Source organism: Strix aluco, chromosome 2, assembly GCF_031877795.1.
Source record: "Strix aluco isolate bStrAlu1 chromosome 2, bStrAlu1.hap1, whole genome shotgun sequence".
Classification (NCBI taxonomy): Eukaryota; Metazoa; Chordata; class Aves; order Strigiformes; family Strigidae; genus Strix; species Strix aluco.
This window is the reverse complement of record NC_133932.1, coordinates 8530449-8554100: the sequence shown is the minus strand read 5'-3', so window position 1 is coordinate 8554100 and position 23652 is coordinate 8530449. Positions and strand designations below refer to the sequence as shown.

Here is a 23652-nt window from a genome sequence, read left to right as displayed (position 1 = left end):
GCCGTGTCCTGCATGTCATCAGTGCAATCTGTCCTGTTTTCTTACTAAACTTTTTTTTTTTTCCTTTGTGAAAGGACTGTTCAGTGCATGTGGAGATGTAAGTGCCAGCAACTGGAAATACATGAACGCGTGCATGTTGTGTAGGTGTGTATGTCATGCGTAATCACGAGCAAAAATCAAGTCAGAGTAGCTGGTTAGTGAGTAGGGTAAGAGACTTCAGAGCCATGAGCTGACATGTCTGCGAGTCTGGCCAGATGCAGGAAAGACCAGTCTGAGTCAGCTGCTAGAGCTCTCAGGAGATCCGAGCCAGCCACCCTTGGGTCTGGGAGTCAGCTACTGGTGGTAAGCCTGGACCAGCCACCAGAGAACAGTTGGTATCTGTGCATGAGGTGTCTGGGAGACCAGGGAATCCTGGGGGCAGCTGCTGCGTAGAGCCAATGTCTAAGGCTCTACCCAGCCTTACTGGAGGGCTCCCATGTGTGTGCGAGGGGCCCAAGGGCCCACCGCTGGAGGGGGGCTACAGGCTCGAGGACTCCAATGTCCTGGTGCCAGCAGCTGAGGAGACCAGCTCAGGCACCACGGAGCCAGCTACTGGATAGAGGAATCCGTAGTATATTTGTATGTATTTCCCACTAGCAGGTTCATCCTGCTCAGCCAGAGAAGGGAATTGGATCAGGCTGTGCTGTGCTTGCATGATTGCTGTGTTTTCTGCCCCAGGCCAGTCATGTACAGTGTGTGTGCATATAGATACATGCACATATTATATACATATATTTTGTGTGTGTGAGTGCCTATTGGGAATACATGCTCAGGCTTGCTACTGGCTGTACCTGAGGGCATGGAACTGAGCCACCTCTTCTCTGTCAGGTCAGCTGATTCAGAAGCTTCTAACAGTTGAAGTTGGAAGGGACGTCCCTGCTCAGAGCAGGGTCAACCAGAGCAGGTTGCTCAGGAATGTACCCCGTCAGTTTTTTAATACCTCCAAGGATGAGAGCTCCACAAGCTCCCCGGATATCCTCGTCCGGTGTTTAACAACTCTCACAGTAAGTTTTTTCTTACCTTCAGATTCAATTTATTGTGTTTTGATGTGTTCCCACTGCTTCTCCTTTCACTGGATACCACTGAGGAGAGTCTGGCTCCCTCTTCTTCACTCCTTCCCATCACGTATTTATACACAATGGTAAGAGCCACCCAAACCTCCTCATCTCGAGGCTCCCCCGAACACTCCCAAGTTCTCTCAGCCTCTCCTTGCACATCAGATGCTCTAATCCCTTCAGAATTATCATGGCCTTTCACTGGACTTGCTCCAGTAAAGTCCATGTCCTTCTTCATACCAGGGAGCCAAAAACTGGACACAATGCTCTGGATGTCTGAACCACGTGAAACAGAGGGGAAGAATTGCCTCTCTCTTGCTACTGGTGATGCATTTGCTAACACAGCCCAGATACTGTTGGCCTCCTTTGCTCTAAGGGTGCATTGCTGGCTCAAGTGCAACTTGCTGTTCACTATTGCCTGCAGGTTCCTTCCTGCAAAGCTGCTTTCCAGCCAGTCAGTCCCCAGCATGTACTGGTGCATGGGGCTGTTCCTTCCCAGTTGCAGGGCTCTGCATTTCCCTTTGTTCAGCTTCATGAGTCTCCTCTCAGAATCACAGAATCATCTCGGTTGGAAAAGACCTTGAAGATCATCCAGTTCAACCATTAACCTCACACTGACCGTTCCCAACTCCACCAGATCCCTCAGCGCTGGGTCAACCCGACTCTTCAACCCCTCCAGGGATGGGGACTCCACCCCTGCCCTGGGCAGCCCATTCCAACGCCCAACAACCCCTTCTGGAAAGAAATACTTCCTAAGAGCCAGTCTGACCCTGCCCTGGTGCAGCTTGAGGCCATTCCCTCTTGTCCTGTCACTTGTTCCTTGGTTCAAGAGACTCATCCCCCCCTCTCTGCACCCTCCTTTCAGGGAGTTGTAGAGGGCGATGAGGTCTCCCCTCAGCCTCCTCTTCTCCAGACTAAACCCCCCCAGTTCCCTCAGCCGCTCCCCATCAGACCTGTGCTCCAGACCCTGCACCAGCTCCGTTGCCCTTCTCTGGACACGCTCGAGTCATTCAATGGCCTTTTTGTAGTGAGGGGCCCAAAACTGAACCCAGTAATCGAGGTGTGGCCTCACCAGTGCCGAGTCCAGGGGTAAGAGCCCTTCCCTGTCCCTGCTGGCCACGCTAGTGCTGATACAAGCCAGGATACCATTGGCTTTCTTGGCCACCTGGGCACGCTGCTGGCTCCTGTTCAGCTGGCTGTCAATCAACACACCCTTCTCTTTCCATCTCTTCTGTCTATTAAGGTCCCTCTGAATGGCAGCACAACTATCTGACACATCAACCACTCCCAATTTTCTATCATCCGCAAGGGTAGCTTGATGTTTACAGATGCATGACCCAAGCTCATAATCTTGTGTCAGCCTCATCAGGGCTTATCTTCTAGCCTGGTGTCCTGGTTTAGCTAGGATAGGGTTAAGTTTCCCCAGCAGTGGGGGGGAAGCTCTAGCTGGGTTATTCAATACCATGCTGATGTCACCTCCTGGCGCCCAAGCGAGGGAGAACCGGTGAGCCCGTGTGTTATGCAATCTCTCTGCTCTCACTGCTGTATCGGTACATATCTTGCTCTGTTCATTGTTGTTACTGTTACTGTTATTGTTGTTGTTTGTTTTGTTGCTGTTGCACTGTTGTATCAAACCTCTCCTTATCTCAGCCCCGGAGCTTGGTATTTCACTCCCTTTGTGGGGGAGGGGTAGCGGCCGCGTGGTCTCAGGCCCCGGCAGGGACTAAACCACCACACCTGGATATCTGCCATGCAGCAACTTTATTACCTATACTTCATGCTACAGGCACCTGTTACTAAGACTGAACTTCCTGATACACTAGCAAGCCTCACAGCAAGAGCTTATATTGTCAGCTGTTATCTCTTCCTACAGCTGCAGTGACCCAAGTGGCTGAGGTACGCACATACTATGGTTCCTTGTACACACTGCTCCTTCTCACACTGAATAAAAAACAGCCTTCTTGTTTTAAGTTGTAGTTATTTACATCTCTGCTGCTTAACCCTTCTGTCATTTATGGCTAAGCAAGACCTCCCCAGAAGCAGGAGTGTTAATTTATAGCCTTAAGAATTTGAAGCATTGTGCAGTTATGGAAATACTGAGAGCTCCCTACAGCAAGTAACTGATTGCTGAATGGTTAGCACTCACCTTCTTCACCAACCCAGACTTGGCTCAAGCACTGAAAAATAAATCTTGAGGCGACTACTCTTCCCAGGTAGGAGAAAGTCTTAGGAACATCAGAGTGAGATTTTTTTTTTTTTCTGCTCCTGGACAGTCTATTCTGCAGAAGGAAGTACTACTCACATGTATTTCATCAAACTACAGCAGTGGCTTCTAATACTTGTCATGGTTTAGGAATAAACACAGGACCTGTAAAACAATGGACTTGGCTAATGGGTGGATACAGCTGTAACTGGGTTTAGAGAAAAAAGTCTGAAGTAAGCAGCTGCATATGTATCCTTTAATCCTAACACACCTGCATTTCCACATTAAATCTGCAGTTAAAAGGACAAAGACCACTGGCTGAAACAACTAAACATGGATATAAGGACCCTGCTGGAATTTCTAATGTATATATTCAAGTAAAAGGTCCCAAACATATTTGAAATAAGCCAGAGAACTCCAACACAGCCTGCTCTGCCACAGGTTTATTTACAAAATAGTATTTACAATCTGTAACTGTCTTGAGCTCTGATAAATAATAACATTTCCTCCACAGAGAAGGAATAAGACAGACCACCCACATATTTTTCTGTTACAAATACCCTATCCAGCCAAACAAGACTATTCTCCCTTTTAAAAAGGGGCAGAGAAAAATTAGTACCTAAAGGGTTTTCTGTCCATGGCACAAGTAAAGGTATTAAGCAGGATGGAGAGATGTAAATCTCCCTGCTGAAGTGTGAACGTGCAAAACAGCAACATGCTGAAGTTACATGTGTGATCACACAAGTTACAGCCGGGCGTGCTGCTACTCCCAACTTCTCCCCCAAAGAAAAGAAGTACACCATGAGCTGGTGTTTAAGGCAAGTGTAGCTGAATTAAAAAGTACATCCCTTATCAGCAGCCTGGTGAAAGACTGAATAGTTTGTTCCTGTTGTAAAATAGGGAAGACAGAAGGCTACTGAAGTGAGAAGGGATGTATGCCAGGAAGTGAATGGGCTCAAACTCTACATGTCTGTATCCCTGTGCATGTTCCCAAATGTCCCTATTTGAACCCTCATTTCCAATCTTAAAACATTATTCACTGCCCCCAACCTGCTTTGTATATATCCTTATGTTTCCATGTGATACACTGAGGGTCTGAAACTCCAGTGTGTGGACTACAGGGATTCCTTAGTGCTGCACAGAACGAACTACAGAAGACAGAGTTGAGAACAGTTTCTAAGACCAGTGCTCTGAAACATACTGATGGCTGCTACAGAGCTAAAGCAAGGGGGAACAGAAATGACAGCAGGTGGTGCTGCCTCGTGAGCCTTTCCAGTTCTGGTTGGTTTGCTTTGCTTGTCCCAGTCACTCATTTGGAAGCAATTGCCATAGGAATGATTCCAAGTGATATCTGGTAAGAATGGGCATTTAGCAAGCTTAAGAGAGCAATGACTGATCACTCCTTAAAGCCTTGGATGCTGCACAGGATCCTCTTCTGGTGGCCTGGAAGTGACACTCCCATCTGTTTCAAGTCCCTGAAGAAAATGGGGAAAGAAAGGAATAAATTAATTGCTGTTCTTGTTCCTTGGGGACTGGGATATGGGTAAGTGCAGGAACAGTTACCACATGTTAGTTCAGAAAGCTTCCTTTCCGTCAGTGTCTCCTACTACACCTCCTCTAGAGGGAAGAAACTTCTACATGATCCTGCCCTTCCCTGGCCACCTCTGCCCAACCTGTCAACTGGCTTCTCCCACCTCGTGACTAGGCCTGTGCTCCCATTCAATCGGGACTGTGTCCGTGTCCGATTGTGATAGGGGCCATGTCTCAGCCCTTTAGCAGGTCCGTCCCTGCGCCATGCCTGCTAATTTGTGTAACGAAACCGCCTTCGTTGGAGCTGGCTGTACGTCCCTGATCCTACAACGGAGCATGGCTGCGTTGGTGAAGCATCTGACCTGAGTCTTTCTAAGAAGGAATTTGCTCTATGATAGAACAGTGCCTAGCTGACAGGGGGGGGAAACACCACTAGCCCATGTAGGATTCAAGGCAAGAAAATTATCTTATAAAGTCCTACAAGGGCGTGGAGATGGTCAGGTTAGACAACTGTCTGCCATCTATAGTTTCCCCTTGCTGTTTGTGTCTGATGTGAGCTCAGAGCAGCTCAGGCCCCTGAAGAGGCTCAAGCATGGACAGTCAGGGAATTAGTCTCACAGTTTGGGTTGATCACAATTCTTCTGGGCTGATTCTTCCCTTATAGGGCAAGAAAGCAGTCCACTTCCATTTAACTATATAAAGGATGGAGAGAAGTCTTCCAAGTAAGCATAAGTTCAGAGAGCACAGGGGCAGACAGGCAGACATTTGCAGCATAGCCGGGGGTGCCTGGTGGGAGCTTGGCCTGCCCTTACTCAGCAGTGAGCTCCAGAATGGACTCCATGGTGTCCAGGCCGGCAGTGCGGAAGTTGGAGATGTAGCGCTTCATGCGAATGGATTCCAGCCACTCAGGGATGGATCGATAGGGGATCCCATCAGATCCACTGCAGCTGGGGAGCCGGAGTGTTACCCTAAAGACAGATAAAACCCTCGTTAGCCAGGCAACTACCTTAAATGGCCAGTACTATGAGATAGTAGCTAAAAAGCAAGCACCCTCTGCCCAGGCTAGGCCAATTTATCTGCTTTCTGTACAGTGAAGTCAGAGTGCCCAGGCCAATGGCTATGCCTTCTGTTGCCATGAGATGACTACTATCTTCTGCACAGAGTATTCAAGGTGCCTCTTGCCAGCCTGCCTTGCTAGCACTGCCTCTCCTCCTGCTGGAGGCAGGGAAGTGAAAACCTCTCAGTTATCCTCTCCTCCTCCAGCGACAGACTGCTTACCTGGGATCAAAGTCTGCAACAGGCCGGAGGAGCTGGGGACTCGAGATGAAATGCTGCAGCTGTGCCCGGATTTCCTGAAAATGAGGTCTCCTTATTCGATCATGTGACCAACAGCTCTTCATGAGCTCGTAGAGGATAGATGGGCAGTCCACAGGCGGGGGGAGCCGGTATCCCTCCTCTAAGCTTTTCATCACCTGAACAGAGGACAGAGAGAAAACTGGCCAAGAACAGAGAGTGTGAAAGAGGAGCAAGAGACCTCTGCGGGGCTGGGAGCAGGCAGTTCACCACTTTGCAGTGTGCAGTCAGGAAGGGGTTGAAACAGATTACACGTGTCTGAAGTAGGATTTGGGCAGCACAGCAAAGGCTCAGGACACCGAAGGGATGTCAAAAAGTGAAGTGGCATATGCATGTACTTTCAGTTGTTTACTAGCTTAGCTCCCATTTGCCATTCAGGGCACGTGTTCGTGAGAAGCGTGGTGGGTTTGTGTGCGGCGGGGTTTTGGTAGCAGAGGAGGGGGCTACAGAGGTGGCTCCTGTGAGAAGCTTCTTGAAACTCCCCCGGCTCCAAGTCAGACCCACCTCTGGCCACAGAATCATGTCGGTTGGAAAAGACCTTGAAGATCATCCAGTCCAACCATTAACCTCACACTGACCGTTCTCAACTCCACCAGATCCCTCAGCACTATGCTGGCCAAGGCCAAGCCAACTTGCAATGGTGGCTGCACCCCTGTGATAACCTGTTTAAGAAAGGGAACCTGGGAGGAGGAAGAGTTGTGAGGGAAATACCTCTAAGAACACCAAGGTCAGCTGAAGAGAGGAAGAGGAATGGAGGTGTGCTGGAGCAGAGACCCTCCTGCAGCCTGTGGGGAGAGGGGCTGGCTGTGCCCTTGCCTGTGGAGGTCACTGGTGGAGCAGATGCCCACCTGTAGCCCATGAAGGACCCCACACCAGAGCAGGGGGCTATGCTTAAAGGAGGCTGGGACTCTGAGGGAAGACGCCTCTGCTGTTGTAGTTTGGTGCTGGAAGGACGGCAACATGCAGGGGAGACCCACACCAAAGCAGCACGGGAATGGCTGTGGCCCATGGGAAGGACTCATGTCGGAGAAAGTTTGTGGAAGACTGTGTCCTATGAGAGGGGAACCACGCTGGAGCAATGGAAGAATGCGAGGAGTTCCCCCCCACCCTGAGGAGGAAGAAGCGGCAGGACTGACAGCATCCCTCATTCTCTGCTCCTGTGCTGCCACTGAGGGAGGAGGTAGAGAAATCAGGAGCAAAGCTGAGACCAGGAAGAAGGGAGGGGTGGGGGGAAGGTGTTTTTAAGATGTGGTAATGCTCCTCACTGTCCTGCTCTGTCTGTTAAGTGGTGTTGTTGTTAGTGTCTGAATTAAGTTTATGTTCTTTTTCTTCCCCTAATGAGTCTGTCTTTTGCCCGTGGCCGTAATGGGTGAGTCATCCCTCTCTGTCCTTATCTCGATTCGGGAGCCTTTTGCTTTATTTTACACCTTCCCAGTCCTGAGCGGGAAGGGGTGAGTGAGCAGCTGCATGGTGCTCAGTTTCCCTCTGGGCTCAAATCATGACACTTAGTTGCACTGATTTTTAGCAGGGAGGGAGACAGTAGTTATGTGCTCAAAATAATGTCAAGACTGGAGGCTGAAAGAGGTCTACAAAAGTTGGGCCTACATGCCTTGCGGTGGGTTTTTTTGAGCAACTGATGTCATCTACCTGGACTTGGGCAAAGCATTTGACACTGTCCCACACAACATCCTTGTCTCTAAATTGGAGAGACATGGATTTGACAGATGGACCACTCAATGGGTAAGGAATTGGCTGGATGGTCACACTCAAGAGTTGTGGTCAAGGGCTCAATGTCCAAGTGGAGAGCAGTGACAAGTGGCGTTCTCAGGGGTGGGTGTTGGGACCGGTGCTGTTTAACATCTGTTGGTGAAATGGACAGTGGGATCGAGGCACCCTCAGCAGTTAGCTGACAACACCAAGCTGTGTGGTGCAGTCACACGCTGGAGGGAAGGGACGTGCCATCCAGAGGAACCTGGACAGGCTGGAGAGGTGGGACCGTGCAAACCTCATGGAGTTCAACAAGGCCAAGTGCAGGGTCCTGCACGTGGGTCAGAGCAATCCCAAGCACAAATACAGACTGGGTGAGGAGTGGACTGAGAGCAGCCCTGAGGAGAAGGGTATTAGTGGATGGAAAACTGACTATGAGCCAGCAACGTGCGCTCGTAGCCCAGAAAGCCAACCGTGCCCTGGGCTGCATCAAGAGAAGTGTGGCCAGCAGGGCAAGGGAAGGGATGCTCCCCCTCTACTCCGCTCTCGGGAGACCCCCCCTGCAGTGCTGTGTCCGGCTCTGGGGCACCAACATCAGAAGGACATGGTCCTGCTCGAGTGGGTCCAGAGGAGGCCACAAAGATGATCGGGGGGCTGGAGCACCTCCCCTGTGAGGATAAGGCTGAGAGAGTTGGGATTGTTCAGCCTGGAGAAGAGAAGGCTCTGGGGAGACCTCAGAGCGGCCTCCCAGTACTTAAAGGGCTACAGGAAAGGTGGGAGGGACTCTTGATCAGGGAGTGTAGGGATAGGATGAGGGGTAGCAGTTTTAAACTGAAAGAGGGTATATTTAGATTAGACACAAGGAAGAAATTCTTTACTGTGAGGGTGGTGAGACACTGGAGAAGGTTTCCCAGAGAAGCTGTGGCTGCCCCCTCCCTGGAAGTGTTCAAGGTCAGGTTGGACAGGGCTTTGGGCAACCTGGTCTAGTGGAAGGTGTCCCTGCCCACGGGAGGGGGGTTGGAACTAGATGATCTTTAAGGTCTCTTCCAATGATTCTATGATTCTATGATTTTTTAAAAGCTTGAGCTTATTGTCTATTACCTCTTGATTGCTCATGTTCCCATATGGCTTGTCACCAAATGACAGCACTTCCCACATGACAATTCCAAAGCTCCAGACATCACTGGCTGATGTGAAAATCCGATGAGCAATGGCTTCTGGGGCTGTCCATCGGATGGGAATCTTACCACCCTGTGGAAGAGCAGAGACATAGTGTATCCAGCATGTATCATTGAGTTGTATTTCTCCAGTGCTTTCATGCAAGGAGCTTATAAAGTTGATCAAAGATCAGACCCACTTCACTTGAAGAGATATATAACCAGCCCTGGGGAAATTTCTCAAAAGGACAGAAACATTCTTGAAAAGTGAATGAGTTCAAGTCCTCTGTTCAGTTGAATGCTACCCAAAACCACTGCTGTGGGCATAAGAGCCTGACACCAATCATAGCCCTACTTTGAATGACACCAGGCATTAGAATCACTGGAACTTTCATTGAAAGAGACCTGTAGATGTCTGTAGTCGAAATCCTTGATCACAGCAGGGCTATCTTCAAAGCTAGATTTAGTTAAGGGAGTCCAAAAGATCAGACCTCTTACTTTGCTTCTCATTTCAAAACCACAATCTCTCTGAATCTCTTGGCAAAAAAATCAACAGGGACTCCAGACAGAAAAGTACCACCTTCTGAATTATCCACACTGTGAGTTGCAGTTTTACTATGGGTTTTCCTCAGAGATTTTCCATCCAAATCTTCCCCCGGCCTGGCATTTCCTACTGGGAAGAAATTCTGCCATTCTTATCTGGCAGAATCCCAATCCCCTTGAGACTACAGTTCATTTACAAGACTGAGAGATTGTTTTTGCATTACCTTGGTTTCATAGGTCCCCTCTGCATCGTTCTCCAATATTCGAGAGAGTCCGAAGTCAGACACCTTGCACTGAAGACTGCGTGTCACCAGGATGTTGCGAGCAGCCAGATCCCGGTGCACGTAGTTGTGTTCTGAAAGGTAGGTCATGCCAGAGGCTATTCCCTGCAGCATGCTCACAAGCTGCACAGGGCTAAATTTTTCCTCATTCTCCTGCATGGAAGAAGTGAGAGAAGATCCTGGTCAAGTGACATCAATCTGCTTGGTTTCTAGTTACTGGCCAAAGTGGGCATTGGCGAACAAGCGAAAAGGCAATGCTGCAGCCCAAAGGACCCAACAGCTTCTCATTAAGGGACTGGTGGTGGTCTCCAGAGTCATCATTAGGCACCTGCACTTCAACTACAGCACTCTGGACACTGAGCAAACCGGATGGCATCAAGCTTCAACTGCTGAGACTGGAAACGTTAGTGAGCAGAAAGTAAGTGGATGTCTGGATCTTATATCTAGTCTTCTCTTAGGGTCCTAAATCCAGGTCAAGTGCAAGTTCCGGCAGTATACAAGCCTATTACAGATTGGAGTCTCTCACCCGGAGGAAGGTATCCAGCGCTCCATTCTCCATATACTCAGTGATGATCATCATTGGCCTCCCTTGAGGAAGACAAGAAGGTGTCAGCCTTTTTGCAATTCTCCCACTCTTACCTTTCAATGTTCTCCACACTGCCCCAACGCAGAGAACCATATCCAACCCCAGCCAACATCCCTGCTCTGCTGGCACAACGGGCTCACTCTTCTCCTTAGGCCTCCCTCAATGATTTTGTATTCCTCCTTATGTCACATATACAACTTCACAGCATTCCTTACACTATCCCAACTTCTCATCCACTCACCAACTCAAGAAGACCTCTCCTAACACTGCCTCATGACTGTTGGAAATCCATACCGCTCCTCCCTTCCTCCTTCTCTGCCATAGCATGACAACGCCTGTCTTCTCCCAGCACGGCCTCTCTGACAGCACCCTCTCTAAGAAAGGACCGAGAAATGTGCCAGTTTCTGCTCTCATTCCAGGACTCTCTCCCACACACTTACTTTTGGTGACAACTCCTTCCAGACGTACAATGTTTGGGTGATTGAATTGCCCCATAATTGTTGCCTCACGCAGAAAGTTCCACCACTGTGAGTCTGAATATGTTGACTTTAGGGTCTTGATGGCCACCACGATACGTTCTTTCCCTGGGAGCCGCAAGGACCCACGATAGACCTCCCCAAACTCCCCTGAGGACAACCAGAGGCAAAAGGTCACAGATGAACTCAGGAATAGGCAGCAAAATAACAGTGTAGGGGAACTGTAAGATGGGGGGAGCAACAAGTAACTCACCCTCTCCAATCACATTCTCCATAGTGACACAAGAGACGTCCAGTTCCTTAGTGAATTCCAGTACCCCTCTGCTGGGGTCATCATATGGTTGCAAGTCTACATAGGGCTTCAACCAGACCTTCTCTATGGTAAAGGGAAACAAAACAGAAAACTAACCTGTCAACTCTTTGGACAAGCTTTGTAGGACAAAGGTACAGACACAGAGGTGAATCCATGGGATTCTGACAATGGCGGTAAGCAAATCTACCAAACATACGTGGAAGACTAGAGCTGTTATGGGAAGAGGCAAATTACATCAGAAAATCCATGTCAGCTTCTGGTTTGAAACTACTGTTTCTTTTCACTCCTCCCAACCCATTTCAGGCTTCTCCCTGGTTCTACTACCTCTTTGAAGCTCACCTCGATCAAAGCCTGAGGTATTGTAATCTGGCCGTGCTTGTCTCCGACGAGCCTGCCTGGAACATAAGAAGCAGTCATGAAAATAAAATGGTCAGCAGATAGCAAAGAGAAAAGCAAGACTTCCAGGGTGTCTGCCCTAGTTGGTGAAGGACAGAGTTCAGAGTAGCGCAGAGCAAAGTGGAACCAGACATTGCACCTACTTGGTAGAGTACGGCTAGCAAGAAAATGAGATGCTTCATTGACATTTAGAAATGGAGCTTTGTTTCCATGCAGGTAGTTCTGTTCATCCTTCTGCTTGCTGAATTATAGATGAATTCCAATTTATTTTATGTTTTCTGTACACTTTCAGTACAATACCAGATCTTCTTAAAACCAAATAGCAGCCTTATAGACATTTAGAAAGAGAATAATTTTGTATCTGGGTAGAGGACCACTAAAGTAATGGTATACGGAAAATGGTTTGAAATGACTGGATACATGTATTGCCCACTTAAATGATCAGTGGCTATAGAAATGATTGTACCGCAACAATATTTTTATTCATCTGTCATGATAACAGTATGTTAGTGCTGGATTATAACAAAACTGAGGAATCACCACATTTTCGTCTGTCCTCAGCAGCAAGCAGTATCTTACAGACATATCAATACCTCCAATCCTGCTAATCGAAATTACTTACTGAGACTCATTCCACTTTGCCACAGCACACCAGTCTTAACTCTTTATTCTCTAACTATTCTCTACCTATCCAATATCCTGTGAAAAATCAGGGCTTCCCTCCCTTTCTCAAGCTCCCATAGCTCAGCTATTCCTACATATACACTTTTTTCAATACCAAAACCCAACACTTACTTTCGCCGAAAGATGAGAAGTCCCAGAAGCAGCCCAATAAATAGTAGAACTCCGAAGATAATAGAGACTATGACTCCACCAGACAGAGCTCCTGTGTCTGCAGAAACAAAGAGAAAGGCCATATCATTTAAAAGACCGAGAACTATTTGTCTGGAATGTAGCAACCAGCTGCCACCAGCCAATGGTATTAGGTAAGCTACAGCCATTTTGTCCTCCAGATAGCAGAGCCACCAGATTTGAGTCCTATCATGCTGTTATTCACGTGCATGGAGCACCTTCTGGTGGGTATGTTGTTAACTCTTATTTTCAGTCTTGGTCTTCTAGTTGAGCAATTTATACCTATGCCCAATTTCCCACATAAATTCCATGACACTTTCAAAAATGAAGAACAGCTGTTCCTTTCCTTTCCTTCCACTCCTCTCCAACCACTCTTTCAGATCAGACCCTTCTTCCTGCTCAGTAGCTGATACAGACTATGGCACAGCAAGGACATGATTTTCCCCAGCAGTCTAACTTGACTCTCTTCTTGCTTATGAAATTAATTTCCCCCTCCCCTTCTATCAATATCTGGGGTTGTTCCTTTGCCCAATTACATGGACAGACGCCACTGTTTGCTTAGGACTTTTGAAACAAGCAAGTGCTGGCTTAAGAACTTGCAGTCTAACATCATAATTCCTGCTTTCTCAAAACTAAGCATCAGGTGGTTTCATTTTGTAATTGAATAGCATTCAGATAGCATTCATGTAACACAGGTTGTCTTCTTACATTTAAAAGCTAAAACCATCCATCCCCATTCAGTACATTTGAATTCATCACAGGAAATGATAAATGACATCTGTTGGTGAAATACGTGTTTTGAAACTTTATTATTTCCCATAACTTAAAAACCTATTTTAAAAACTTTAAAATATATTAATGTGAAGTGTTCATATATACCTAATGAGAATCTACATTTTTTAGTATCTTCCCTAAAGAGATTTAGGAAAATATCCAGAAGAAAGAGAATTTCCTAAAGAAATTGTTTCAATAAATTAATAGATTTTAAAGCAAGGAACAGTTTGTGTGACACAGACAACTGTGTCTGGAAGTGTTTCCTAACATCCAGCGCAATGGTCAGCATCCATAAAGCCTAATTAGCACTTGTTATTCTTGCTCAATTTAATGCTGACTCATCCCACTAAAATTATTAAAAATCACCAGCTTAGTTAAGCAGAAATCAAGAGGCAGATCTAACGTTATTTTTGAAAATCACAAAGGCAAGATTTGGAAGGTGAAATAGTATCTCTAGCAAAATGGACAAGATTTTAGGTACATAGTATTTCTGCAGAAAATTAAGGGATCTAAATTCTCAAATTTAGATGAAAAAAAATTGCCTTCTCCTGCAAATCTTGTTCCACCAATATCCCTAGACCATTACAGCTAAACAGTGCTTCTAGTATTACCAAAGAACTCTCACCAAATGAAATCTCGCTGGCACTTCTTCTTAATCCCTTTCATATTCAAAATACCTTTGTCTTGGCATGATGAAGTGATGAACTTCTATTTTAAAAAAAGCATAACCTTGACAAAAGTATTTTGTAACATATTCTTTTATTATCAAAACGATCTAAGGCACATGTTAACTTACATATTTTTCTTTGTGGTACATTATTCTAATGGTTAAAGATCGTTTATATTATCACATTTGGCACTTGTGACTTCATGACAATTTTACCAAAAGCTCCTGGTGCCAAAAAAACCCCAATCTTTAAACTATTCCAATCATGGTATCACAACTCCTTATCAGCTTTTATACAGTTAACTTAACTATTTAGTTACATTAAGGTATGCCTTTGCTTTCTTCCATGTCCTTATTTCATTACAATAAAACTAGCCTTTCAAAGGCATCATTTCAACAGATGTATTTCTAAAATTATCCATAGGGTCAATAGGAGGATCTGTGAATGTGTGGGATGAGGAGAGAGCAATCTCCATTACAGAAAACTTTTGATAAAGGGGAAGGCTCTGGGTAACCCAGGGAAACAGGAGGTTGGATGTGAGGCCTGTATGAGATGTTCTTTGACACAGGAGAAAGGTCTTCTTTGTGATCTCAACGGCTTGGCCTTCTACACTTTGTGCTTTGGTGAGAACTTTTTTCAGTGGCACATACCATCTTTTTGGGCAGAGTTACATTCAGGGGCTGGACTACAAATAGTGGAAATTATAAAGCTGGAAAAAAGTAGTGGTGAGGTCCTCTGAGTTCTCCTTTTCACTACTGACTTTCACACAAAAGCAGGCATATGGTAGTCATTTTGCTAACTTTCAAACTTAGAAACATTAGCCAGAAAAAAAATGTATTTCAGGAGAACTAGATGAAGAGCTGGTTCTGATCAGTTCTGAATGGGAAAGTACAAGTGGATTTTATACGACAGCAAGGAAACAGGATAAATGTCCCCTTTTTACAAACCAAGAGGCTTGGCCCTTGTGACAAGGAACTCAGGAGTGTGGTGTCTCTGCCTTACAGCTAGCAGAATGCAAGAAAAGATCCACATACCATGTGAATATACAATCTGATGGAGAAGTGAGTTTCTCCCAAATGAGATTCCAGTGGTTGTCCTTTACCTGGTGGAAGGGTGCGGAATTCCTGCTCTGGGGAGTAGGGCCCAGGCCCGAGGGGTGTGATGGATCTCACACGAAGCAGGTAGGCTGTGTCGGGCTGCAGGTCTCTCAGAGTGACATTTGGCTCAACAAGGTGCTTCACGGTGTAACGTGCCTCCTCTCCCTGCAGAAATCAAACAGGTTCAAGTCACAAACACATACTGACAAAGAGGACGCTTCCAACCATTTGGGTGGAAGGCGAAGAACTAATAAGGCAGGTCTCACCTTCTCAAAGAACATGACCTCATACTCCACAGAGGCCCGGCTGCGCTGCCGTGGGGCAAGCCAAGAAACAGAAAGACTACTGTCATCTCTTTGTGTCAGGATAAACTGGGATACTGTCACCGGAGCTGCAGGGGAGAGAACAGAGAATATCAGGAAGAAATACAAATATAATGCAGACTAGGCCCTCTCTCCACCAGAAGCTCTCTCTTTCCTTCTCTAGTCATACCATGCAACTGGAACTGACTCTCATTGCCACTGCCACTCCCTCATCTTGCTCTTCTGTGGTGAAAGGGAAATGAGGTCTCCGTCTGTAATTAATTGCTTTCCATGTAGGCTTCTACCCAACAGTGGAAGCATAACTCTGTTTGGCCATCAAAACAAAATCAGTGTTCCAAAGAATTACATTTAATCCAGTACTGCACTGAAAGTGCTCAATTTGAAATAAAAACATTGGAATTTTATGCTGTTACAGCAGCAGTAACACCACTATCCCATGTGATTTACGAATGCAGCTTCATTTCATAAGGGTGCAGTGAAATACAGTGCTTAAAATCTCTCAGCTGACTGCAAGTGCAAAACTGTTCATGAATAAAAAGATAATTCTCAACAGTCTGCAACAACTGAAGAGTCAAGCCTGGTTCTCTCGTCCTTCATCATCATGAGGAAGTGATAAGGTGAGCCAAAAGTAGCTCTGCTTTTCTAGTTCAGAGTTGTGCTGCCCCCGCATAGCATCATCAAGAGAAGTAGTATTTTGTCACTCAGTCAGAACTTGGGGAAAGCACCGAGGGCTGCTGAGCACTGTGATATCACTTTTCTATAATCAAGTTTCACAGCACTCTGGAAAGTATTCACAGGACAGTCAAACTAGCCAGCTTGAAGCTAAACTACAGAAATGTGTAAGAACTTGCATGTTTTTGATACCTTCATTTCTCCATGCTTTCAAAGCTTTTTTCTTTTTTTCAGTTACAGCAGGGTTTCTGTTGTGTTTGGTTGAATTTTTTTCAATATCCGAGTCATGGGAAATATTTCACGCCACATTTCCTGTTCTTCCTGTCACACAGGTAACAATACTTAGGCTGAAGTATGCTAGTGTATGACAGGGAGGGCTTTATCTCTGTTAAGTCCTTGGTGGATTCACAGCACTTGGTGGGTAATGATTACTGCTGCTTTGACTTGAAAAGAAGATGACTGATGGACTTTACATGCCAGAGGCAGAGGTACCTTAGAGTCCTTATCATACCATACCAATACATGTAGCAGACAGAAGGAGAAGATGGAGAAACCTTAAACATTCACAAAGATCCTTTTCCTGATGAGCAGGAAGAACTTCTCTCTACTTCTGCTAACCTGCATGTCCAACTGCGACCCAGACAGCTGGAGCAGTTCTCTGTGGAGCAGGTCCCATTCCCGAGACACCATTATGGGCTTCCACAGCAAAGGTGTAGTTGGTGTAAGCTTCTAGGCCATCCACGTCCACAGCAGGTTTAGTGAGACCAGAAGCACCGGGGGAGAATACTACACCAGCCTCACAGGGCTCACACGACAGGAAATGGCAGCGCTGACAGAAGACTGTGTAAGTCAGGTCCTTCCGCCCACCGTGGTCGCTGGGTGGCTGCCACCACAGACTCAACTGCGTGCCAATAAGGGAGAAGCTGACATTGCGGGGAGCTGAGGGGGGGCCTACAAGAAGCATGAAAGAAAGTATTAGATCCAGCTGTTAATACCCAAAGCACTGTGGCAGTTTCCCATCTGCTGATGCATTTTGAATGGAGCCCTCTGTCCCCCCAGCCTCTCCCTCTCTGATCTCTCATCCCCATTTCCCAACATTTTGTTTCCTCCTATCTCCTTGTTCGTAGAAACACAGAATGGTTTGGGTTGGAAGGGACCTTTAAAGATCATCTAATGCAACCCCCCTGCCATGGGCAGGGACACCTTCCACTAGATCTGGTTGCTCAAAGCCCCGTCCAACCTGGCCTTGACCATTTCCAAACACAGGGCATCCACAACTTCTCTGGGCAACCTGCTCCAGTGTCTCACCACCTTCATCATAAAAAAATTCTTCCATATGTCCCATCTAAATCTACCATCTTTCAGTTTAAAACCGTTGCCCCTTGTCCTGTCACTACAGGCCCTGGCAAAAAGTCTTTTTCCACCTTTCTTACATGCCCTCTTTAAGAACTGAAAGGCTGCAGTAAGATCTCTTCAGAGCCTTCTCTTCTCCAGCCTGAACAACCCGAACTCTCTCAGCCTTCCTTCGTTAGGAGAGGTGTTCCAGCCCTGTGACCATTTTTGTGGCCCTCTTCTGGACTCATTTTAACAGGACCGTGTCTCTTGTACTGGGGACCCCAGAGCTGGATGCAGTGCTCCAAGTGGGGTCTCACGAGAGCACAGGGGGAGCATCACCTCCCTCAACCTGCTGGCCATGCTTCTTTTTACGCAGCCTAGGATACAGTTGGCTTTCTGGGCTGTAAGCGCACATGGCCAGCTCATGTCCAGTTTTCACCCACCAGTATCCTTAAGTTCTCTGTAGGGCTGCTCTTAATAAGTTCATCCCCCAGTCAGTATAGATATTGTTCTTTCTTTCTATTTGTGACTCACGAGTGCAGGCAATGTTCTGGCCCTCCGAAGGTGCTCGGTAGAAGCCTGCATTGCAGGAACAAGACGTAGCCCCTGACTCGTTGGACAAGCTGTTGGGGGGGCACTTCAGGCAGTGTTTAGTCTCCAGGGAGTGACGGTAGAATCCTCGCTGGCAGGCTGTGAAGAGAAAAACAAGTCAACATAAGATCAACAATAAGCCAAGATTAACAAGAAACCACCTGCCAGTTTTGTTCAGCTTCTTCAACACTCGTCTGCTTGCTTTTCTTCCATTTTCTTAGCTCACAGAAATATTTAGGTTGGAAGGGACTCCTGGAGGTCACTTAGACCAACCATCTTCTGAAAGCAGACAGAGAGGAGATGCAAACTCAAGGTAGGTTCAATGTTATGACAGGACTTGTAGACTGAAGAAGGGGGATCTCATTCTTCATGGATGCTGTATGAAAACAGAAGCTGGTCAACCTCAGAGACTTCTTTCAACATAAACCCAGAGTGGTCCCCACCATGCACTTCAAGCTTTCCACACCATAAATAAGCTGTAAATACTAGCTCCAAGTCTTTGTACTCTTTAGGGTCCCCTGCTTGCTGATTTCACAGAGGATAGCCAGTGGGCTTTTTAGCAGAAGCATCTTTTCTGATTTCAAGTGTCGTACCAGAGCATCACCTAGAAGGGCCCTGGGGAAATAACTTATCAGTTTGCCTAACAGCATTGAGTGTAACTGGCTATGGAGCCAACACAGTCTACAAGAGAACAGGTGTCACGTGCTTTCTACTTCCAGTCCTACAAAAATAATCAGCCACATCTTTCTCCAAGTATAACATCTGACATTGTTTTTGCTGCATTACTATTAACTTGATCTACAGCAGCACTGGTCTGTCTACCAGTTATCTCAAGGTCAATGCTTCACCTCTATAGGTGTTTAGCAAGAAGAAAATGAGTGAGGGAGGTTGAAGTAACCTGTGAATTTAATGGCTACCAGCCTGTGCTAAATGAATCTATCAAATGTTCTTAAACTAAAGAAACAAACAACCTATCACTAATCAGATGGTTGAGGAACGCGTACGCTAATTTTCTGCCACAGCTACCACCTTGCATGTAACTTGAGCACCAAGGGAACGACCGGAACAACCCTTTTCATATTGCACTATAAAAGCAACAATCTCCCGTGTAATCCCTCAGGAGATCCCAATGGAGAAAGCCATTTGCTCAGAAGCCTGACACAAATGGCATACTGTGGTGGAGCATAGCATAGGAAATGATCCTTTATCCAGAAGACAAAAACCAATCCAGCCATTCCTACTATGTGACACAGAAGAACACCTGAGGGACCTAAAAAAATTTCCACTAAAAAAGGCCAAACAAGACTCCTCACCATCAGTCTCAGGAAGAGTCATTATCCTCACTGTAACTTCATATCTCTCTCTAGATTGTCATCAGAGAAGTGGCTTCATCTCATTCCTACTGGTCCCTCTTCTTGCCCTAGGATGGCAGGCACTGTCCCATTAACACTGGATGATGACAGCTGGCCTACCAGCTGCATAGTAATATCATCACACAACCATTTGGCAATACTGTGACAGTACATGGGCCAAAAGGATTTGCAGCAGTGAAGCCTAAAGAGCACAGAAAGGAGAAATAATCACAAGGAGTAGGAGAAACCAGCACCTTTGGGAATAACAGAACCACTTATGAAAGTCTATCATTCTGAGCTACAATCATGCAACTGTGTGGTCAATGATAGCAAAGGCTGTTGAAAGAATTAAAAGGCTCAAACATTGATTGTCACCAGACCAAAGACATTCCATTTATATTCCAGATCAAATCATCTCCTTGAGAAAGACACAAGAAGAAAAGTTAATTTAACCTCTAGTTGCTCATGACTGAGAACACTTCTAGGTGCTGGAGTGAAGACGAAAGCTTTGTGGCCTCCTGCCACTTTGCTCCAGCGTAAGATTTCGAAATTCCTGACACTGGATCAGTTTGGGTCAGGAGAGCTTTGGCAGCAACATGAAAAACAAACGAAGCACGGGGCCACAGACTTGTATAACACAGAGGTTCTGATTTGCCCTGGATAATACTACCTGCCGTAAAGATGGGATGACTTACACATCCTCTTATTATCAGGCTGAGACAGTCAACACGTAAATTAGGGAAATTTGGGTTTGTGGACCTTTGCAAGAAGAAGTTAGCTCCAACCCCAAGAGAGCCTCTCTTAGGCCTCTGTACCTCTAGGCCTAAGCTCTGGTGCTGCTTCAGCCCCCAGTCCACAAGTGCTGCTGGGGCCCTTCAAGCAGGACAGCTGCCTTGCAGGGAAACAGCACGCCTCGTAGGAAGAAGGAGCACAGGGAGGGAACTGCACGGGGGACATCTGGGCGAATGGACAAACCCAGGAGGTAACTGGGCAGGCACTGGCCGGCCAGACCGGGTCACATCACCTGAGGCTGTGTCTAGATCAGTAAACTAACAGGGAGCCAGAGGTGCAGGCAGGACAGAAGCACCCAGCTGCCCAGCACAGCCCCAGCCCTGGGTCCGGGCATGCTGGGGGTGTTACCCAAAAAGTGGATTCGTGACTGTCATGCAATAACCCAATCTTAACACACTCAGGAGAGATACTGTATTTATTCAGGCCTGGGTGCTTGGTGGACTTTTCCACAAATCAAGCACCACAACAGCAGGTTTCCATCTCCTTTTATACACAAAAATCAGGGGTTAGCACTTTTCCAAACATGCCTGGTTGGTTATATATATATATATATAAAATATATATAGATAGATAGATACTGGTTGGTTAGAGATTAACATACAGTTACAATCCAGCTCACATAATGCTCCTACTACTACACATGCTCAGGGGAAGGGTCTTAACCTGGGCTGGGGTCTTCTCGACCTGTGGGTGTGTTTCTCAGTATGATAATGCAGGTAGTTCACTTTCAGGACACTCAGAAGTTAGTTTCATTGCCAAGTTCATTAATTGAAGAGTCACTTTGCCAGGTTGTCAAATAACTCATCCTCAACACAGTCCCAGACATTCTGTTTAAGGTCCAGGACATTCTACTTGTTTTCTAGGGTTTGGACATCAAAATCTATCCTTTATGAATTTCTTATCAGTAATCAAGGTCATCTTGACCACACTTCAAAGTCTCATTTGGCCAAGCTTCAAAAACCTCGTGATTCCCCCCATATGTGCGGTACCTGTGGCTACTAGCACAGTTACTAGCCACGGCTACTAGCCAACGTGAAGTGTGCTCTATTAGGAGGGCCGGGGCGCGGCGTGGGGGCAGCTCCCGCGGGCAGCAGGCTTGAGGCCACCCAGGCTGGGGCCAGCAGGCCACGCAGGCCCCGGCCAGCCGGGCCAGCCCCGCAGTCGGGGAGAGCCTCCGCGGCCCGAGAGGGACCTGCCCCGGCGCCTCAAGGAGGAGCCGCCGCCCCCGGGGCCCAGCCGGCGCCTGACCGCAGGCAGCGTTGCGGTGGCGGGGCCCGGCGCCTTGCCTCGGCTCCCCCGCCCGGGCTCGTTCCGCGTCCCCGCTGTGCCGTGCCGGCAGCAGCCGGCAGGTGGCTGCCCAGCACCGGCGAGGAGGCGCCCCGCGGCCCCGCAGGCCCCGTTCGGGGCGGGGCGGCGGCGGCAGCGGCCCCGCGGTGCCCGGGCGCGCCCCGGAGGTGGTGCGAAGCCTCCCCCCAGGAGCGGCCGGCGGGTCCCGGGGTGGGGGAGCCCGGTTCCTGGGGCTGCCTCCCTCCCTCCCCTGCGGGCCTGGGGCTCCCTGGGCAGGAGCAGACGAGCGACCGCCTGCAGCCTCAGCTCCCGCCCAGCCCCTCTGGCCTCTGGGCACCGGCTCCCGGCGACGCGATGGGGGAATCAGGTCTGGGAAAGGGCCTGCTGGTCTCTGCTCCTCAGGCACCGGCGGGCACAGAGGATGGCTGGGGCGCTCCCTTCACTCCTTATTCCTCAGCGGGAGAGCGCCAGCAAGCACCGGGCAGCCTGCGGACGCCAGACCTGAGCTGACTGGGAGCTGGGCTCGCCTGCCACGCTGCAGAGCCCTTCAACGAACCGGAGCACAGGCCAGGGCCACCAGCCAGCCTTCGTGTTCTCCGCACATACGTGAGGGGCTTAATCACAGAGCTCTGGGTTTATCGGCAGCAAAGTCTCCCACGCTGTGAGAGGCTGAGATGTAATGCTGTGGGCAGGCACGGTTTCTCTGGGATCGGGGGATGGCAGAGCCACTATGTACCCAGCAGAGGTTTATACGGCTGGGAATTCACCAGGAGGTTGAGTGAACTAGTTAAGAACCTCGACTTCTGGCTTTCTGTTGCCTCCTGTCCTGTAACAGAGGTCAGGTTCTCCTTCCTGCTATGAGGCAAGGGTTCAGCTTTCCTTTTTTTTTTCCTGTTCCTACTTAGGGCAAAACTCAGAACATGCCAGAAGGTCTTCCTCCATCCTGTCCCCCTTTACACGTTTGAAGGATAAGTCCTTCCATCTTCTGAGGACAAAGTAAAAGCTGTGACCCTCAGTATTTACCCTGACCTGGATTGTTCCCTGTCCCGTGCACAATGCCTGGTCTCTTCCATCGAGGGAGAGGACCCCAAGATATCCCCCAGTAGGCAACCTACATTCACCTTCTCTGATCCTCCAGTAAGACACTGCTCTGGACCTCTCCCTACCCCTGCTACGTTCTCCTCTCTTCCCTTCCTCTCCTGTGAGACCTCCCTAGTCCCTACTGATCCTAAAAAACACACTTTTGGCTGCCGCTGTACTTGGGCGGAGTGGGATAAAAGCACAGATGTAGAATGAACCTATGCTGTGATAGCAGTCAGGGCTTGTCCAGACAGGACAGCTTCCCTGCCCCTTCCCAGGGGAGTGCTCTCAGGAGGGCGGGGAGAGCTCTGTAGCACCTAAGTGGAAAAACTGGCTGGGCTGTGCAAGGAGAGGGGATTGCTGGAGGAGGGCAAGGATCTTGTGCTTCAACCTTCACTAGCTCCCCAGATGAAAGAAGCAGCAAGCGGTGAGGATTCACAGAGGCACCAGATCCTTGTAGCAGAGCAAAGGCAGAACAAAGCAGAGAGACAGGGCATCTGCAGACCCTGACAGCAGTGCATGGATTCCTTTTTCTATATGCTCTAGCCTTGTACCATGTGGCTCTGACAACAAGCGCAGAGAGGTGCTGTCTTTTACCTCCCTCTCTGCAGTAATACCTATCCCCCAAAACACGACACATATCCTCTCCCCTGATAAAGTTGCCCTAAGAAGGTGAATCTTGTCCCCTCAGTGGCAAAGGGAGAGGCCTGCACTGCTTGCTCCAACAACCCTGGCTTGCTCTGTCTCCAGTACCCCGGTGACTCCTATGCTTGCTAATTGCTCTTTCTCAGCAATGAGCCAGGCACCGATGGTGTTGTGCAATGTGCTTTACATGGCTTCCCATGGCAGAAGAGCCATCCCAGTCCAAGTAGAAGGGGACAGAGGAGAAACTTGCCCCCCTCTGGCTCTCAGCTTTCTACTCATGGGGCAAATACACTGTTCTATGCATCTATCCTGTCTGCCCTGAGAGAACAAGGCTGCCATTTAAGGGTTGGGAACCAGTTGTTGAGTCAGTGTCAATCACACAGTTACAGATCGCAGAAACTAGCTCCAGAGCTGAAGGCTCCTGGATGAAGCCCAAGAGGGAGTGGAGAGGTGTGTGCAGGTCTTACACCTGACACATGAGGAAAAAGATCACCATTGAAAAAGAGAAGCTAAGGGGGGAGGGAAGGTATAAGACACACCTGGCA

The 23652-nt window shown here is 47.9% G+C and overlaps 1 protein-coding gene across 1 annotated transcript in view; it reads right to left on the bottom strand.

Annotated features, from left to right (window-relative positions):
• Window positions 1-3725: 3725 nt before the first annotated feature.
• The window catches only part of EPHA1 (EPH receptor A1), a 37680-nt gene continuing 17753 nt past the window's right edge, over window positions 3726-23652 (bottom strand). The window contains exons 5-18 of the mRNA XM_074810443.1: window positions 17895-18050; window positions 16644-16976; window positions 15297-15421; window positions 15036-15195; window positions 12435-12531; window positions 11583-11638; window positions 11184-11306; window positions 10895-11080; window positions 10395-10456; window positions 9812-10021; window positions 8989-9138; window positions 6106-6299; window positions 5640-5795; window positions 3726-4772 (exon numbers count right to left, since the gene is read on the bottom strand). Of these exons, the coding sequence (XP_074666544.1) occupies window positions 4694-4772; window positions 5640-5795; window positions 6106-6299; window positions 8989-9138; window positions 9812-10021; window positions 10395-10456; window positions 10895-11080; window positions 11184-11306; window positions 11583-11638; window positions 12435-12531; window positions 15036-15195; window positions 15297-15421; window positions 16644-16976; window positions 17895-18050 (2087 nt within the window). The 3' untranslated portion in view covers window positions 3726-4693. The remainder of the gene's footprint in view (window positions 4773-5639; window positions 5796-6105; window positions 6300-8988; window positions 9139-9811; window positions 10022-10394; window positions 10457-10894; window positions 11081-11183; window positions 11307-11582; window positions 11639-12434; window positions 12532-15035; window positions 15196-15296; window positions 15422-16643; window positions 16977-17894; window positions 18051-23652) is intronic.